At 46.4% G+C, this 18,208-nt stretch overlaps 1 protein-coding gene across 2 annotated transcripts in view; it reads left to right on the forward strand.

The window, feature by feature from the left end:
- The window catches only part of ARVCF (ARVCF delta catenin family member), a 771,519-nt gene that overhangs the window by 649,356 nt on the left and 103,955 nt on the right, over nucleotides 1–18,208 (forward strand). The window contains exons 9-11 of one of the 2 annotated variants that reach the window (XM_086942623.1): nucleotides 942–1,113; nucleotides 5,121–5,138; nucleotides 6,147–6,218. In XM_086942623.1, the coding sequence (XP_086798749.1) occupies nucleotides 942–1,113; nucleotides 5,121–5,138; nucleotides 6,147–6,218 (262 nt within the window). The remainder of the gene's footprint in view (nucleotides 1–941; nucleotides 1,114–5,120; nucleotides 5,139–6,146; nucleotides 6,219–18,208) is intronic. The other variant, XM_086942624.1, reaches the window with a different exon arrangement.

The raw sequence follows: 18,208 nt of genomic DNA on the forward strand, positions 1-18,208 counted from the left end.
GATGTAGGTTTGACCCACCTCACCGCTGGTGTTCAGTGCCCCACTTGTGCAGACAGGGTGAATGTTGCACTAAAGTGTTAGTAGAAAAGACTAGATGTAGGTAATCCCAATTTACCTATTCTTAAATACCGAATCATACCGATTTGGTATTTAAGAATAGGTAAATGGGATGTAGGTAATTTTTTCGTTAAAAATTACCGAATCGGTAAGTTTCGGTAATTACCGAATCGGTATTTACCGATTCGGTAATTGCCATTCATTTCTATGGGCCAGGAGGCCCATAGGAATGAATGGCAATTACCGATTCGGTAAAAGGTAGAAAACATTGAAGGGTGGCAGGGTGTCACTTTGACACCCTGTTGCACCCCTCAATTGTGTATGGGTGCACATTTGGCACACATACATGCTCCAAGGGCATGTATGTTTGCCACATCGCACTGTTGGAAAAGCAAAAAAAAAGCTTTTTCAAAGGTTTTCATTATTTGCCACCAACTTCTAGTTGCTGATAAATAACGAATCCTTAACTGAGGGATGCACTAAGTTGAGTGCTTCCTACATCTTGGATTCGGTAATTTACCGAATCGGTATGTTAAGAATTCCGTATTTTACCGAATCCTTAAATTACCGATTCTGTAAAATACTGAATCCTAAAAAAATTCCACCTACATCTAAAAAGCCCAATACCGGTCGGTAACGGTCGAAATTCGGTAATTTCGGCCATTACCGACTGGTATTGGGCGACCTACATCTGGCCCATAGTTCAGTGGAATAAAATAATGATTATTTTCAAGATGATGGCATCAAATATTCCCTCTTCCATCCAGGTATGTGTACAAACAGGAGGAAATCAATATGTAAACCTGTGTAGGGTGGTTTCTTTGACATGTACGCGTCTTGTGTTGATGGTGTGGCCTTTCTTGTTTTCTCTTTCTTTGTGGCAGTCCGTGGAGAACTGCGTGTGCATTATGCGGAACCTCTCCTACCACGTGCACAAGGAAGTTCCCGGTGCTGACCGCTTCCAGGATCGCGACGCCACCATGCCCATCGGCGCGGGTGGGCATCCGAGGAAGAAAAAAGACGACGCCGGCTGTTTTGGGGGGAAGAAAGCGAAAGGTGCGTAACTCACTTGTCTTGTGGACGTAAAGGTGGCGAGGATGTGGGCCCATTTGGAGGCGGGGGGGGGCAATTGAGGATTCTTTCACCCATGCAACCCTCATCACCCGAGTTACGCTAACCATTGAGGGTCGGTCTTCCATTCCTTGTGATCTGGTCTGCGGCCTTGATTGTATCTGCGTAGTACAGTACCACCACTGCTGAGAGCATTTTATAATAATGCTGATGAACATATGACCCTGGTCCCACACATTTCCGGTGTATAGGCTGTTTCCCATTGGTTGGGGTTGAAGTTTTGAGAGGCCACATTTGTAAACAGATGTGGGTCTGCGCAGGTGCAGTGAGATCTTCTCGAGACAGCAAGAGGTTCCCAACTAGACAGAGACACCCTAAATGTTGATGGGTCTCTGGAAGAGTTGCTCAGATGTCAGTCACTTCATGTTCAGACATGAGACCAACTCTTACTCAGGAATGTTTAATTTCAAGAAGTACCAGCTCCCCTGACAATCTCGCGATATCTCTAGATGCAGGTCGTCCAGTGGGTTGCATCGGTGGATTTACCATAATTCTAGGTACTGAGAACGAAGCGCCTTTCTGGCGTGATGGGGCAGCTCTGTTACTGATCCCAGTTATTGCTACTGGAAACAAATTAAATTCAATTTCCAGGTTTTCTGAATCTTTGCAATCGTGTTATTTTGGTACCTGCATGGCTGGGCTCAGTTTTTTTAATCAGGCAGTTTACTTTCTGAGATTTATTTCAGAATTGCACTCCTAAAACCCTTAATTTATCAGTAGGACAATCTCTTAAGCCCCTAATATTGGTTACATTCAAAGGGAATTATTTTCAAGAATAGCGAAATTCCAACAAATCGCAGTACAACAACATAGCATTCAGTCCTATTCGAAGAGGTGGATTTTCGTGTGCATTCGGGTTGTGAAGCCTTTGTGGGCGAGAGGATGGAGGTTGCTAAGAACTACCATTCTGATTGCTTAGGTCACCTTTACAGTGATAGTGTTGAACCGGGTGTGTCACATATTCCTGGCATGATACCCCCATGCACATGGCCCGGTAGACCCAAGAGAGGGGATTGAGGCTGAACAGGACTTGTCCAGCTGGCCCCTTGTATTGCCTTAATGCATTGTACGCATCCTTAGCTCTGCTTCAAAAGCTCACCTTTGAGGAATAAACTTAAACTAAATATGTCATGTTAAACAGACGTGGATGCTTCTTTGCTCCCTTGTCTGCAATGTTTATCATTTTTGCCGTTGTTGTTTATTGCTTTTGTTGGTGGTACTTGCTTGCATCATGGCTGTTGAATGCTTTCCTGATCCTCATTTGTGTCACTGGTCCCTGCTTCCATCTGTGATCTCGGCGTCCATTGTTGTCCTGTTTGCTTGGTTGTCACTGGTCTTGTTGGTCATCCCTGTTTCATTGTCATCTTTACTCACGTTACTGATGCTTGCTTGTGCTTGGGTGGCTTTGATCACATCGGCCATCTCTCGGATTTACTCATATCTTTCTCCATTGGAGGTCTTTGCTTTGTTAAAATGTCTCACATTAACCCCCTTGCTTTTCCTTGCCTCTGCTCACATTCATTTTCCATGCTTACATTGATGTTTTTTTCTTCTGTTGGTTCTTGGTTGAGTCTGTGGTCTTTGCTCATGTTGGCCAGTCCTGCTTGTGTTGTATGTCCATGCTCACCTTAGTTATCCCTGCTGGCCCTTGCCAGTGTGGTGGGCCATGGTTGTCTATGTTGTTCCGGTTTGTGCAATCAATCTCTATTTGCATCTTCTTTCCACTTCTGACAGCGCATTTATGGTTGCCCCTGATCAAACTACAGTCCCTGCATATGCCTGATGTTGCTGCTTGTGTCTGATGTCCCTGCATGTGGCTGATGTCGCTGCATGTGTCTGTTGTCCCTGCATGTGCCTTGTGTCCTTGCTTGTATCTGCTGTCTGTTTGCTGCCTGTCTGTTGTCCCTGTTTCTGTCTGTAGTCCCTGCCCTGGTTGTGCTGGTTATCCTGCCTGTATCTTTCGTTCCTGTATGTTTCTCTTGTCCATGCCCTGGTTGGTCCTCCTGGCTCATGTTGGTCGTCCATGAGCACGGCGTTGTTGATCCTCTCTTGCTTGGTTGGATGTGCTAGAGTTCATTCCTTCCCTCTTGTGTTGCTCATCATTGCTTGCAGTGGTGCTTCATGCTTACAGCAGTGGTAGTCCCTTTCATCAGCCATTACTGCAGGTGGTTGGCAGTTTTCACTACTGGTTGGCACAATGGCCGCCCTGGTTCATGTGGCCATCCACGCCCCTTTTCACCAACCCTGTTCACGTTGGTAGTTTTTGCCTCGGTTGTTCTCCCTTGTTCGTGCTGGTCATCCCTGCTGGCATCTGTCATCTTCTCTCATGCTGGGGGCCCCTGCCCGTGTTGGTCAGCCGTGCTTATGCCGCTCACCCCTGCATGGCTTCCCACCCTCGCTCGCACTCCTGGTCCTTGACCACATCTGGCGTCTTTGCTCTTTTGTCATCTCTACTCACACTGGTTCTCTTTTCTCACTTGAATGGCTGCTTATTATGTCCTTCGTGATTGTTCCATCTATGTATCTCTCCCCCACCAGCCACTCTGTTTTGCTTTTATTTCCCTTCTTCTCCTCCCCAGCACCCGAGTCTGTCTTGCTGTTGAACTGCTTTGCATTCATTGTTTTCTCCATCCATCTTTCTTTATCTCAGTGTCTCTAAATCTGCTTGCCTCTTTTTTTATATTTCAGCATCTATCAATGTGAACTGATTCATGTTTCTGTCTGTCTCTCTATCAAGTGTCTGTATTTATCTGTCGGCCTGTCGCTGTCATTGAGCCCTTGTCTATCTCAGTCGGTCATTCACCCATCAATCTCTATTTGTTTTCCACTGTGGCTCTGTCTGTGTGTCTCTCTCTCCCTACATGCCAGTATATCTAGCTCTGCATGCCTGTGTCTTGGTCTCTGATTCTGTCTGTCTTTCTGCCATGACTTCTAGTTTTTCTCTGTCCTTCTGTCTGTACTTCTGTTTCTTACCTAGCCTCTAGCTGACATCCATAGTCATTCTTTTCTAACTGACCTTCCTAGGAACACATCTGGTTATAAATGTTTCACATGTATCAATAGAGGTGTTGTGCATGTAGGGGTGATCTACCGGTTTAGTGATCACACTTACCAACATGATCAAAGAGAAATGTTCCCGTTAAACCAGCTGTGATCCTCTCATCACCAAGATGGGAAACTAGTTAAATCTTTGGGAACTTTGACCAATAAAATGATAATTTTCTAGAGGACAATGACCGCTGAAGTGTTAGTGGACGAGGATTTCATAAGTTGTGTTTGGGGTCACTTAAGCTCTCCCAGAATTATTATCTTTTTAATTGAAGACGCAGATGTGGGCTGCGGGGTCTTTCAACACTTATACAAAAGTGTTTGATATTCTGACTTTTGGGTGGAGGAACAGAAAGTAGAGATTATGGGCTCCAATCTACTTACAGCCAGCAGTAGTGTGTGCGTGGCTTGCCCCACTCCTGGGACAGCACACATGTGGGGTCACTGGGGCGTGACAGCAGAATACACCAGACCCTGCTAGAACATGCCTCCTTCACAAGACCTTGGCAGTGCTGTTGTGGGGTTCTGAAGGCCTCTCCAGCTCTGATCTGCACAGACCCTTCAGGAAGACAACTGGACAATGTACAAGTCAGGGGTGGTCTATGGAAGATTGGCAGACGTGCCAACATGCTGTCGCCCCTGAAAGGCGGATCGGACTCAGTTGAATATAACTGACCCAGCCCCTTTCACTGTTGACATGAAACCTGCTGGGAAATCTTCTATTCTCCATATATTCTGAGCCCTCCCTCTTCTTAAGATGGTGGACACTGTGGGTGTTGTTGCAATGGGGATTGTACTTGTTATCTTGCCATGCTTTGTTTCATTTTGATTTCTTCCGTCTCTCTCGTTCTTTTTGTTTCCTTTGCTGCTTTTCTGCTAAGTAGAGGAATGGTTTAACCCAGGTGAGTCTCTTTTTGGTGTAACCATTTGCTTTCTTTTTGATTTATTCTTCCACAACCTGCTGGAATGGTAGGAGGAGTCTGTTTTTTTTTTCTCTCTGTGGCATTTGGGCACATTTTTCTCCCTAGCACTTGTCTTTTGTGCAGACACATAAAGGGTATTACCACTGTGCCTACCACACACTTTAGATTATTCTCGCCTTCTAATCTGTAGCTTTTCTATTATATCAACAACACTGTTCTGCTAAACATTTAACTGTTCAAAGAGATTTCGATTTGTTCCAAGTCATGTGTGAGTAGCCCAACAATCCCTGGTTTCTGCTTATGCTCAGGTCCTATTGCTTCCATAATGGGACTCTGAAAACTACAAATCCCAGAATGCTCACGAAGGGGCTTGAGCTGCTCACAAGTGCCTTGGGCCAGCTCGAGGCCAGGAGTAGATGCCCGGAGGATGCTTGATATCTAGATGGCCTTCCTCCAGCATCACCGAACCATACTGGGGGGTTGTTGCACAATGACCCTTAACCAGTCCAACAGGACCAGTCGCTCCTCGTGTGTCCTGCATTGGAGCCTCCCCACCATGAGGCGCTTGTTTAACCTGTATGGTTTGGGCGCTACATGAATACTTCTCACATAAGATAGGGTTTGTATGTATTTAAATGGCTACTTGAAGAAAATTTATACACATTTTATGGGCATTCATACATACATATTGATGGCAGTGAGAACAGCCCCTCCTTTCTAGTCTGTGTATTGAGTTTAATTTATAAATCTGCCTCTTGTCTCTCTTTGCCCACAAAAGCCTAGTCTTACTTGTCAGCCTTGTTTTTGCCTTCATTATGGTTTCTCAGAAGAAAGATAATTTTCAAATAATTAATATTGTGTAATTCATGTAGCAATAAAAATAACTTTGAGAAAGTTCACTAGGTGGTGTCTTCATGTTGGCATCTACACCTGCCTCATATCAGCGAGTATGAACCCTGCTGATTTACATTTCTGTTTTGTGCACAGGGAAGCGGAACGGGGACATGGACAGAAACTTTGACACCCTGGACCTGCCCAAGAGGTCGGAGTCGGTGAAAGGTAGGGCGATGCCGCTTCTGTACCTTGGCACACCTGGCGGATTCTGCCTCTTGAGGGGTGGTGGGATGGAGGGAGGGAAGGCATGTTTTGAGCTTGGCAGGCTGCACAGGTTAGGGTGTGTGCTCGTAGCCATAACTGGTGACTTTCAGTAGCTTGTTAGGTTTGAGCCAGATCCATACCTCAGTTTATAACGAAGGTTTTCTTTCAGTGCCATTTCTTTTATGCTATCTTTTGCATCCAACAACAAAGGGCATTTCAGCGGGTACTGGGCACAAGGCCAGGCAGGACAACACCTCCTGTCAACCACCCCTGCCTCGCACAACCTTGGGTCAGGCCATCATTGGTAGCCATGCCCTGGCATACCTGATCCCAACCCCTGCGATCAGCCAGCCGGGCGTGACTAGCCCCACGCGGGTTGGGTATAGTGAAAGTGAAAATGTTGTATTGTTTAGTTAATTGAAACCAAAACAATGTTCCAAAATACCAGATGCATTGTACCATTAAAAGCACACGGACATATTAACAAGTTAAGACTTATTGTTACATCCATTTCTTTCAACATTCAATTTGAAAGTTCAAAAATTGATATGAACGTGATATACATGTGGCATAGGGCACAGAGCTGTGACCTGGCTCTCCACCCAGCACCTACCTTCATCCAGCTCGTGGCCTTGAGCCCTGTGCAGCATAGGTTGGGAGCAGGCCCTGTGTGGTGACGCTATCCGCCCCACCCCTGCCATCACATCTACCCAACTGCACACACGCCTATTTCTCCACCATAAAGCTGTCCTTTTTTAACTCTTTCTGAAACTCCTGAATCCTATTTGATCATGATCTCCTTTCGACTCGTGAGTCTTATGCTTTTTTCTATGTTTTTTCATGGGAGAGGACTTGAGTTTTTTGTGCCTCTGGTCCCCCCCCCCCCCCCCCCCCCCCCATCCCCTTGGGGTCTGGTATCTTTGCTTTCCACTGCTCAAAACTTGCGAGTTGGAGCTGACTGGTGGCTGAAAAAACAAACTTAGAGCCCTTCTCCAGCCAATCACATCCCTCAAGTGAGCATTTGTCAGTAGCGGCCTGTGTGTCAATAGAGTGGCGGGACGAGGGGCAGGGACGGATGGACGGATGACGAGACAAATAAAGAAAAGAAAAAAAAACACTTACCTGCCGTATCGCGCTACTCTCCACTGCAGGCCCAGGCTCCCAGAGTCCCCAGCGACCAAACCATGCTGCTTTCATGCTGCTGAAAGGAGTATCGGGATTGGCCAGAGCGCTGATGATTTGCGCTCCCAGTTAAACCCCGCAATGCAGCTTGGATTGGAGAGAGCTTAAGAGTACAGGCTGGTTTGGCCGTCCTGAGACGGCCAGCCAGACCGTCATGTGCGCTGAATAGCAGCGCCCACCGCTCCTCCACCATCATGTCATCATCCTGGCCCCTCCCCCAAGCATGGTTCCTTGAGAAAAAAGGAAACGATAATACACCAGAGTTTATTATCGTTTTAATTCTCATTTTTTTGACTGCTGGCAGGTGGGGGCGACACTCCTCCGCCATAGTGGAGGAGCTGGCGCTGGCATTTGTTTTTTATGGTGTGTGTAAGTCCCCTCAGCGGATATCTGGTCATCTTGTCGTTCCTGGTGGCCACTGGTCTCAAGACTCCTCAGAGTACCTTTCTGCGGCGCCCGCTGCCGCCATTGCAGACACCTGGTGCGTGGAATGGGCCTTCCGTGTACTTTCCCTGGCGCTGGTGCTTTGCACTCTTCTTTAAACTCCACTGTCTTGTCCAGAATGTTTCTTACCTCAAATCATGGTTTATGTTTTCTTGCAAGTCCACAAGTGTGGTTCGTATGGCTGGTTGCGTCACGAAAGAACATGCAAATTTTTTTATTGGAGTTTTATATAGTGCGAACATGACCCAAATCTATCACAGCACTTTACATGAGCACCAGTTGTGTTACACAAGGACTCATTCATTTTTGTAAGGCACGGGGAGATTAAGTGATTTGCCCAGAATCACAGGATGTCGAGCGTCGTTGCCGAGATTCAAACCTGGTTCTCCAGATTTGAGGTTGACCGCCCTGGCCGTTAGACCACATCCTCTCCGTTTTATGTTTCTCTACATTGAACTCCTTTTTGCTCCTCTGAATCGCTTTGAATTTGGTCAGTAGATATTTTTAGAGGAAAGTATTGCAGGTTTGGGGTGGTCCATTCCTGTTCTTCATCCTGGTTAGAGCTGTGGGCATCGCTTCTCCTCGTGCATTCGGCTCCATCTGCATTCATTGGGTGACCCACATCTGCAGGGGTTCCCTCACACTACAGAGATACAGAGTGTAACTATCCCACTGTGGACGCTGTTTGTGACATGAAGCAGAGCCTGATAACAGTTGTCATGTGTCAGAGCTACTAGACGTCCCCAGAGACCCTGGGAGGAGGGAAACCCTAGTGTGACACATTAACAAAACTCACCCAGCTCAAGTACCCATAATGAGACCCAAACAGATCCATCTGAAGAGGTGAAGTGCTGAATGGATAATTCTGGTAGAAGAGGGTATCGGGGCCACCTGGCGCTGCCGGCAGCAGAGTTTGGGGGCTGAAGTAGTAAGGAATTGCTTGAGCTGCTCCAAAGCGGGGTACACGTGGCTAATCACCAACGTGAGGGCCACCCACCCACACCGGTGGGTGATGTAGTGCAACGATGGGGCTTGAAGCAGTGTCCGTAGGGTAGGTGCCTGACGGGAGCCGATATCCGTTCCCAGCCAGGCATCCAGAGATGGACCGAGTCCGAGAACCCAAAGCATCGGGCCCCAGAGGCGGAGTCTATTTATACCAGTTGTTTCTGGTGAGAAAGCTCTTTGGCTTCTAAGTTTCAGGTACTGAGATGACATGAACAAGCACACCTTGACACCCAGATGGACAGCGACCTTTAGGTGAGTGAAAGAGGGCTGCTGGAGCTGAGATGCGCCTAGGCCTCCTTGCTAGACGTCTATTGCGTCCCATAGTGTATAATAGCCGGCATTATACCCTTGTGCACCAACGAAAGAACCAGTGAACTCCCCTCTCTCGCTACTGAAGGACGTCTCCTTGCAATGACTGAAGACGCAAGCATCGCCCTCAGTCAGCGGATGAGTGAGCACTTCTGTGAACAGCAGCACCACTGCCCCACGTCTTGGTACCTCGTGGGGGGCAGAGGGTGGGTTTTGCGGTGACGGGGCTAACGGAGGACTCTACCCTCATGAGGAGCTTCAACCTGAATCTTTTCCTCTGTTGTGACTTGGTGTCTCGGTCTGGTATTTCCAAGTGGTCAGTTCTAGTGTTAATCAGATATTTCTTGGGTAGATCCCCCCGGATGTCATTTTATCTGGTGGTTCTGCACCTTACCAACTTCTGACTCTGTGGCATTCATGCTGTAATTGCTTCATTGGTACCACAGACCCCTCTCTCCTTCTGGGTGGGCATTACGTAAACCCTTGGAGATCCTCTAGCAGAAGCACCTAGAACTAGCGGGGGGGTTGAAGGAGCTCCCGGGAATGGTGCTGCAGAGACCCGGATGACGTTTGTTGACCGAGAACTAGTTTGGAAAAGTACAAACACTCTATGTTCATCCTTTTCCCTCCCACCTATTGATGCATGTCAATTCTCCTCATCAAGTCAGCAGGAGGTTGTATCTTCGAATATTCAAAATATCGTCTTAGGTAAATGTTGTGTCCTTATCATTGTTTACAATAATATCATCCCCTTGGGTATAGATTTCCAAATTATTTATTTATTTATTTATTTGATGAGTTTTATATAGCGATGGCTAGACCCGAAGGTATCGGAGCGCTTTTTTAACTGGGATGGTACTGTTTGTAGACGATCTTTAGGACACCGTGCCTATGTCAGTCATTACTCTGACGATAATTCGGTACAGCAAGCGGCAGGGTCTTTGCGCTGCCCATAAAGGCAGCGTTTGTTATTTTTACACCAAGGCTCAAGTAAATGAGTGTTTCGTCATTGAAAGTAATTGATAAACGAATGTCCAAGGGGCAGCATAAAACCACATGATCAGTCAATAGTGGAGTATGGCACGCCATCCATCGGGAAACCGCAAACATACAGTATCAAGTGAAATCGTCCTTAAATCCATCCGGAAGCTTTTTAGACCATCCGCGGGGAGCAGCTCTCGGCCCAGCAGCCTCTTCTTACTGGTTCAAGCTCTCCTGGCGGACCCTGGCCAGACCTCAGCATCTCAAGTGTTGCTTCTGCATCTCACATTTCTTCTTGAGGGGTCCCCTGGGGCTCCCCCTTCCCTCCAGTTTACTTTCATTCTTTTAGCCTTTCTTTGCCATTATCCCTCAGACTGGCAAATATTTCCATTCTGATGTTGACAACGCGCCACTATGTCTTCATTTGACGGGTCAATAGAATACGGTAAATCGAAGCGCCGCCAGGCCTCAAAGCACTGAGCGGATTATCGTTTTCTGCTGTCAGGTTGGGTAAAAACTGATATTTGTCTTGCCGTAATCTCAGCATTTATTGGGAGCATCAGAAACCTCTCCGTTGCCGTACCCCAGTCCTTCCTCGTGCTTTTTTTTTCTTCTTAAACCTTTCAAAACATCAGGACCATGATTGATCCTTAGCCAGCTCTGCCCCCCAACCCTCCTTCAACTAATCCTAATCATTGCCACAAACCTGACTTTCCGACATAACCATCTTTGTTTTAATTTTTATTTTTTACTTTCGTTCCTGAGACGCACAATCGCATAGATATGTTAGATTTTCTAAATTTAAAATTTGTAAAAAGTTTTTTAAAATTTCAAATGCCATAAGGTGTACTTTTCCTACAGCAAATAACACGTCAAGTGCATCTTCATATCTTAATGTTGCTTCTTAACTTTGCAGTATTAGGAATTTTTCCTAGGTGCATCAACCAAGCACAGAATTGATAGGGAAGGAATAAGGCAAGCATGGCCAGTTGTTTCTCTTTTTCCTTGATCAATTATTGTTCTCTGATTGCTAAGTCGACCACAAACTACAGGTTAATTGTGGGTAAATAGAACGTGCAGTCTCTTGTGAATCTTACGGCACTGATTCCTTTCTGGAAACGAAATTTTTGCCCTACTGTACAACCTGGGCATTCGTCTCTCAGGTGAGATTCGTAAATTCTAGAAAAAAGTAATTGGCCCGCTGCAGTTCTAGAAACTTTTCTTGGGTACAGTGGTCTGTTAGCAATTGTGGTATCAAAATTCCTCATTGCTTCACGACAATAACTGAAAGCTCTGTATGTATTCATCGGGATATAATGTTGTGTAGTAACTCCTCAGAACTGTAGCGCCAAGAAGCCTTTGCACTGGTACCAACATCAATTAAACTGGCATAAAGGATTTGATGCTCTGATTTCCATTTTTGGCCGTCACTCGTCCACCGTCATTTTCCATAAGTTTGGAGTTTCGCACTTTGCATCCTATGACCACAGTTTGACTGATGCTTTACAGTTTTGACTATAGCCGAGAAAGTTGGATTTTAGTGATTGCCATAATCCAAAATGTCTTTGTGATTCTGGTACACTTAAACCCCATTCAATCTTCCTGTCTTGGCCAGAACGCGGAAAAACCAAAGGAAATGATGTACGGAGCGTTGACAATACAAGCACTCCCCCCCCCCCCAGTCAACTGATCTGGGTTTAATCCATCACCATTCTTTAGCCCGCTGTGCCACCTCAGTTCAGACATGGCCATATGCAAATCAGTCTGACCCTGTGCCTCATGGGAACAGTCCAGCCCGAACTGCCATGCCATGACTTCCCTGGACCCGAAACAAGCTACCGAGGACCGGTTTCTGGAATTTCAGCCGTCTTCAGCCCGGCTCGCTTGAATCCAGTGGCAAAGTGAGCAAGGGACTCACGTCTGAGCATACCCTGCCAACTTATGGCGAACAAAGAAAAACCAAAGGAAATGATGGACTGAGCGTTGACAATACAAGCACTCACCCCCAGTCAACTGATCTGGGTTTAATCCATCACCGTTCTTTAGCCCACTCTGCCACCCCAGTTCAGACATGGCCATATGCAAATCAGTCTGACCTTGTGCCTCATGGGAACAGTCCAGCCCGAACTGCAAAGCCATGCCTTCCCTGGACCGGAAACAAGCTACTGAGGACCGGTTTCTGGCATTTCAGCCGTCTTCAGCCCGGCTCACTTGAATCCAGTGGCAAAGTGAGCAAGGGGCTCACGTCTGAGCATACCCTGCCAACTTATGGCGAACAAAGAAAAACCAAAAGAAATGATGGACTGAGCGTTGACAATACAAGCACTCACCCCCAGTCAACTGATCTGGGTTTAATCCATCACCGTTCTTTAGCCCACTCTGCCACCCCAGTTCAGACATGGCCATATGCAAATCAGTCTGACCCTGTGCCTCATGGGAACAGTCCAGCCCGAACTGCCAAGCCATGCCTTCCCTGGACCGGAAACAAGCTACTGAGGACCGGTTTCTGGCCAGAACGCTCCCATTTCTCAGATGGCGCGATGCTAGGCTGCGTGTTTGTGATGCAGGGCTAGGCGTTTTAGCAGAGGTCTTACCATGTGGGCCATCCTTTCTTTTCAAGTTAGACTGAAGATGAGCTGCAGAGATCAGGTCAGGCTCTTTCTTACATGATGAGAATTTTTTAAGGTGAGTTCAACATCCAAGCTGGACAAGGAGGTCAGATTCAAGATTGACTGTCTTACCGCGTCTCGTTTAAGTATCACTTAAAAAGGACTTCACGTTGCATTGTTTTCTGTTGAGCTTTATTTGACATTATTTTTCAGGTTGGTATAAATTTCCAATACTATGTTGACGTATCAATCCATGTATCTTCATTTGATGCTAAAAAACAATAAAGTAAACTCTGAGATTGTCCCCAAGGAATGAAAAAACTGAGTGAATTCTGCATTGCTTCTTTCAGCATAGGTAAAAATAGACCTCTCCTTTCAATTTTATTTATCGCTTATCAGACACAACAGATTCCGCTCCACCGGCTGAGTCTTGGGCCTGCAACTGAGTGCATTCAAGATCTGATCGCAGGGGTAGCCTTTGACGAGAACTCAAAACTAGATATTCATTAAAAGTATTCGTATATCTCACATCTTACCATCTTCCGTATGAGGGTAACCAAGCGGACACGCGAGTCGAACACAGTGATGCTTCGATGGTAAGGTGGGATGCTCAACCGAGCCACATAGATCGAATAATGTCTTAAAAGCCAGGCCTCTTGCAGTTTTTTCCTCATTAACCTGTGCGCTTTCAGGTCATGATTAATTTTTTAAGTCCCAGGTGGTGGTGCTGGCTGATTTCTTCAGCCAGCTTTTTAATTAGGATTACCCAATGGAGTCATGTCATTGGCCGCATCTGGTTTTCCGTTGCCGCGTTCCTCTAACAACCAAATGTATACGTACTCTTGCCATGGTAACGATTATTTACTTTATTTGAGCCAATTGGATTTGAGTTCCAGGTTGCTATGGTGTTTAAGAGGTTATCCCAGGACAGGAAGGCTAGTGTACCCAGGGACCAGGCATTATCTGGTAACCGTAGCTTTCAGCTGAGCTATCAGTTTACTTCTGGGGAGGAGGAAATGGGATTAGATCACTGCAACAAAAACACAAGCTGAAGAAATCAATGTGGACGAACTGTCCTTAAAGACATTCCATGCTCGCAAAAGTGTCGGAAAAATATTAAAAATTGACTTGACCAAAAGACATTACCTATATTGACTCCCAGTAATGGGCAAACATTTTTAAGCTTCAATTTTCGAACACAAGGCCTCTAAAATCTTATTTAAAAATCTATAAAACAGTACAATAGGAAAAAAAATAAAGCACAAATAATATGTCAAATTGTGAGCCGCAATAAGCCTGGACAAACAGCATATACAATAAAATAGGCTAGCTCGCGGTAACTCAGTGAGACAGTGAAATGAAGGAGGACACGAGACGGGGGGTGGCTCTTGGGTAACAATATGTATGGCAGAACCCCACAAAACTCAATGTCAGCAGGAAAGGGGTGTGGGGGACACGTGGAGTGTCAGCCCACAGTGGCGCCCATTTCAGAATATTTTACAATGTAGAAATCCCTTGTAAGGTAACCACATATATAAATCAAACGTTATCGCTAATCCAAATCCTAACCTAGGAACTATGCAACGGGGGGGGGGGGGGGGGGGGGGGAGGGGGGCGTACACAATATCACTCTATAAAGTGCTGAGATAAAGTGCTTTTTGTGCACACGTTTTGTTCTCATTTATTTTAGTGTTGACAAATCCAAGGGGCTTCCTGCTGTATGGAGGCTGCAAGGCAAGAAAAAAAACTCTCTATTGTAATACTTGTTTCATAAAACAAGGGGGTGACCTTAGTTTCAACCTACTCAGTATTCTTCAATCTCGGTAAAACTAAAATTTACCAATAATCTAATTATTGAGCGCGTGATTAAAATCCTAAACGTGATTCTAACCCGATCACTCATTCTCCCTGTGCCTAAGAGTGTGATATGTAGTGTGCAGTTGTAAATATGTGAAATGTGTTTGTATAATCCAAAGGATTGTCAATCCACACTTGATGAACCCTATCTGAGTCAACTCCAACACAGCCCAGAGTGTATGAGGTTTTACTGTTTACAAGATCCGCACTATGGAAATATCACTACGTACCTACACACAGCTGAGCGGCTAATGAAGATGAGCAGTCAAACACGAGTTAAAAAAGATTACCCACAAAATCTATACGCAAATATACATAGCAAGTTTGATAAAACTCCACTTGAATGGGGTCAAGAATGCTAAGAATCACAATCCCTATCTGGTATTCAGGTCTATAATGAATGAGGACAGTATGTTAAAGTTAGATACGTCTATGTAGGGCCCCCGTGCCCCATTTTTTGGAGTGACCAGAAGCTATGAAGTAAGCATCATATAAACGTTTAATCTTGGGTAGTAAATTCTAATGTGGAAACTAAAGAAAGTAGATGTTGGCTAGAATCTCAAGTGTACCACGTGGATGGGGGTGGACTTTCTGGTCACAATCTTGGAGATATAAATATACATTAACCCCTTAGCTGCTGCGGCTATTGCACCACAGTGCTAAGGGGGAGTCGGGGCGGCGCAGCGCTCCCGTGCTCGTGACGGAATTGCTCCGTCACGAGCCTCGGGTGGGCTGTGCTTGTGATGGAGCGGTTCCGTCGGGGCCCTGCCCGCTTAATAGAACGCGCCGCCCAGGCGCGAAATCAGCGCCGCGTAGGCGCGGCGAGTGGGCCGTGACGGAACCGTTCCGTTACCAGCACAGCCCACCAGAGGCTCGTGACAAAACGGTTCCGTCATGAGCACGCAACGGGTTAATGGACAAATAACTTCTTAAGGAATGCGGTATTGTTTTATTAGAAGCAATAATTTAAAGGGACCGTACAGTTTTGCGAAACAATATAATATGCTTTGCCCTGTCCTGCTTCGCAGACATTGACAATAGGCGTTCTAGGATGCTTCTTTGTTTAATGGCGTTGGCTTGGGTTTTGCGGTATATTGGGCACCGTTCGTGGTATTGACACCGCACAACAATACCTGTGCTTACCAGCGAGTGCCGTCTCCTCATTTCTCAGAGCCCTCTACTTGCTCCCAGTTGAAGCTAGAATCCAACTGAAGGTGGCATGCATAACTCCCAAAGCTCTACATAATTCTGGTCTTAAATACCTGGTGAATAGGCTCAAGCTATCAAGAAGCAGAAGGGATTCTAATGTAATTTGTAATGTAAATGTAATGTAATTTGTACTTTTAAAGCGCACTAATACCCATGGGTGTCCTGGCGCTGTAACGCATACCACTGTGGAACCCTTCCTGGCTTTTTCCCTGTGAAATGTCCACTCCTGGGCACCCCCAAGGTGAAGCCAGGTATCCCAGCGCTGTTGGGGCCGTTGTGGAGATTAAGCAAGCTATTGCCCAGAGTTGCAGAGTGGGACTCATGATTAGAATAGGCACCGAGGCGAGAATTATCAGGTCCGAGGAAATTGAGTCCAAGACCCGCCGAGGCGGAAATTGAACCCTGGTCCCGGGCCAGACCTCTGCATCAGGGTCTGCCGCTCTAACCATTGAGCCACACTTCTCCACAATTCTAGAAGAGCTAAATCCCTCATACCAGCCATTTTCAAAAAAAGGAAACCACATGGCTGCATCTTTGCTGATATGCTCCAAAAAAATGGAACTCCCTACCACCCTCAATGAGAGCAATTACCTCGCTAAGGCTTTTCAAGAGGGGAGTGAAAGCCGTACTACTAGAAAAACATACGTTTTAATGAGAACTATTTTGAATCTGTCATTCATCCTATTTCATATTGTATCCTATTATATTGTGCCTTGGTCTTTGAATTCTATGTACAGCGGATCTTAAGTGACAGGTGTCTTTACTGTTCTGCAACCCTCATTAGCTCTCTTTGTACAGCGCTCCGATGCCGTGATAGTCCTTCTCGTGCTGTATAGAATGCAATAAATAAATGAGTATACAGAGTGCTGTTTCGGAGGGCTCTGTGGGGGATGCAGCTGGTCCTGAAGATGACGCTGGCTTGGAGGTTGAGCCAGGGAAGTTCCTTCCATGTTGATTGGATGAGGTAAAACTTCTTGAAACCTCTTGAGAAAAACTTTATCATGTAGGAAGCCTCTCAGTGCTCCTGGGGTAGCATCGGTGAGACCTCTGGGCAGAGTGTTGCCGCCACCCACGTGAGAGAGGGGACACAGGAATCTACGTCCCTCCAAATTCGAATCTGTTGATTACCCCCTCATTTAAACGCAAATAACATGGGGGGGGCTCAGATTTGCGGTCTTGACTCCCCAATTTTGGAACTCGCTTCCTGTGGAAGTGAGGCTGGCAACCTGCTATGTGCAGTCCAGGAAATTGATAAAGACTTTATTTTCTCAGTCATATCAGTAAAGTCAACTGTGTTGTTAATGCCGCTTCCTCTCTTTTTCTCAGCGCCATGAAACCGCTTGGTGTACGTGCGCTTAACCCCTTCCATACAGGGCTGTTTCCCCCGCTGTGCTGGGGGCGGGGGGGCGCGTGCAGTGCCCCCATGCTCATGACGAGATCAGCTCGTCATGAGCTCCGGCGCTCCGGTGCTCATGACGAGCTGAGCTCGTCATGGCCACACCCGTTCCAATGGAACGTTCGGCACAGCAGGGGAATCAGCCCAGCGTGCGAGCGTTCCACGGAATGGGCGAGGTCATGACGAGCTCAGCTCGTCATGAGCACCGGAGCGCCGTAGCTCATGACGAGCTGACCTCGTCATGAGCACTCAAAGGGTTAAAAGCATTTTTAACATAACAGCTTTCACTGTTGTCCTGAAACCGAGACTGAGTAGGTGAGGTCTCATGTTTTCCGAGTGGAGAGCTGGTGCCAGGCTGTCCTGGGTTTCTTAACCATCAAGGAGGCCCCATTGGGGAAAAATAAAAGGGAATCCGTGGCTGGGATGCCCGTCCGCTAACGCTCGAGCCACTTACCTTCATCTTTGATTTTAGTCACTTGGTACCTTCTAACTGTGGTCCCTCCGCTGCGTTGCGTTTCAACAACTTCAACTTTGCATCGCCCTTTCAGAGGCGCATTCAGTCTCACTTGTAGCCTTGCAGTTCTTTTCTGGAAGTGTCTGAAATGCACATCCCATGTACAAGACTAAATAAAAAAAACATTCACCCTGGTTTCAGGATCCTGGTTCCAGTCCTGGGCTTGTCTTTTACTGTTCAATTGAAGTGATCAAGAACTACAACTCCCAGAATACACTTCATTGTTCAGTGAAAGCCCAGGACTCCTTATATGGTGTCTTGCGAGCTGCAGATCAGCTGGAAGCTGCACGTGCTGCAGGTACTCACCCCAGTAAGCTGTCTTACCTTTTTTGGGGGTATAAGTTAGAGTAGGGCAAGGATTTTCGGCGTTCAAAAACAGAACTTTGCAATGGAAGTGCTTCTCGTCCATCGCTATAAAGGCAGTTTTGCTGCCCTTCGGTTTTTA

This window comes from Lissotriton vulgaris, chromosome 11, assembly GCF_964263255.1.
Source record: "Lissotriton vulgaris chromosome 11, aLisVul1.2, whole genome shotgun sequence".
Taxonomy (NCBI): Eukaryota; Metazoa; Chordata; class Amphibia; order Caudata; family Salamandridae; genus Lissotriton; species Lissotriton vulgaris.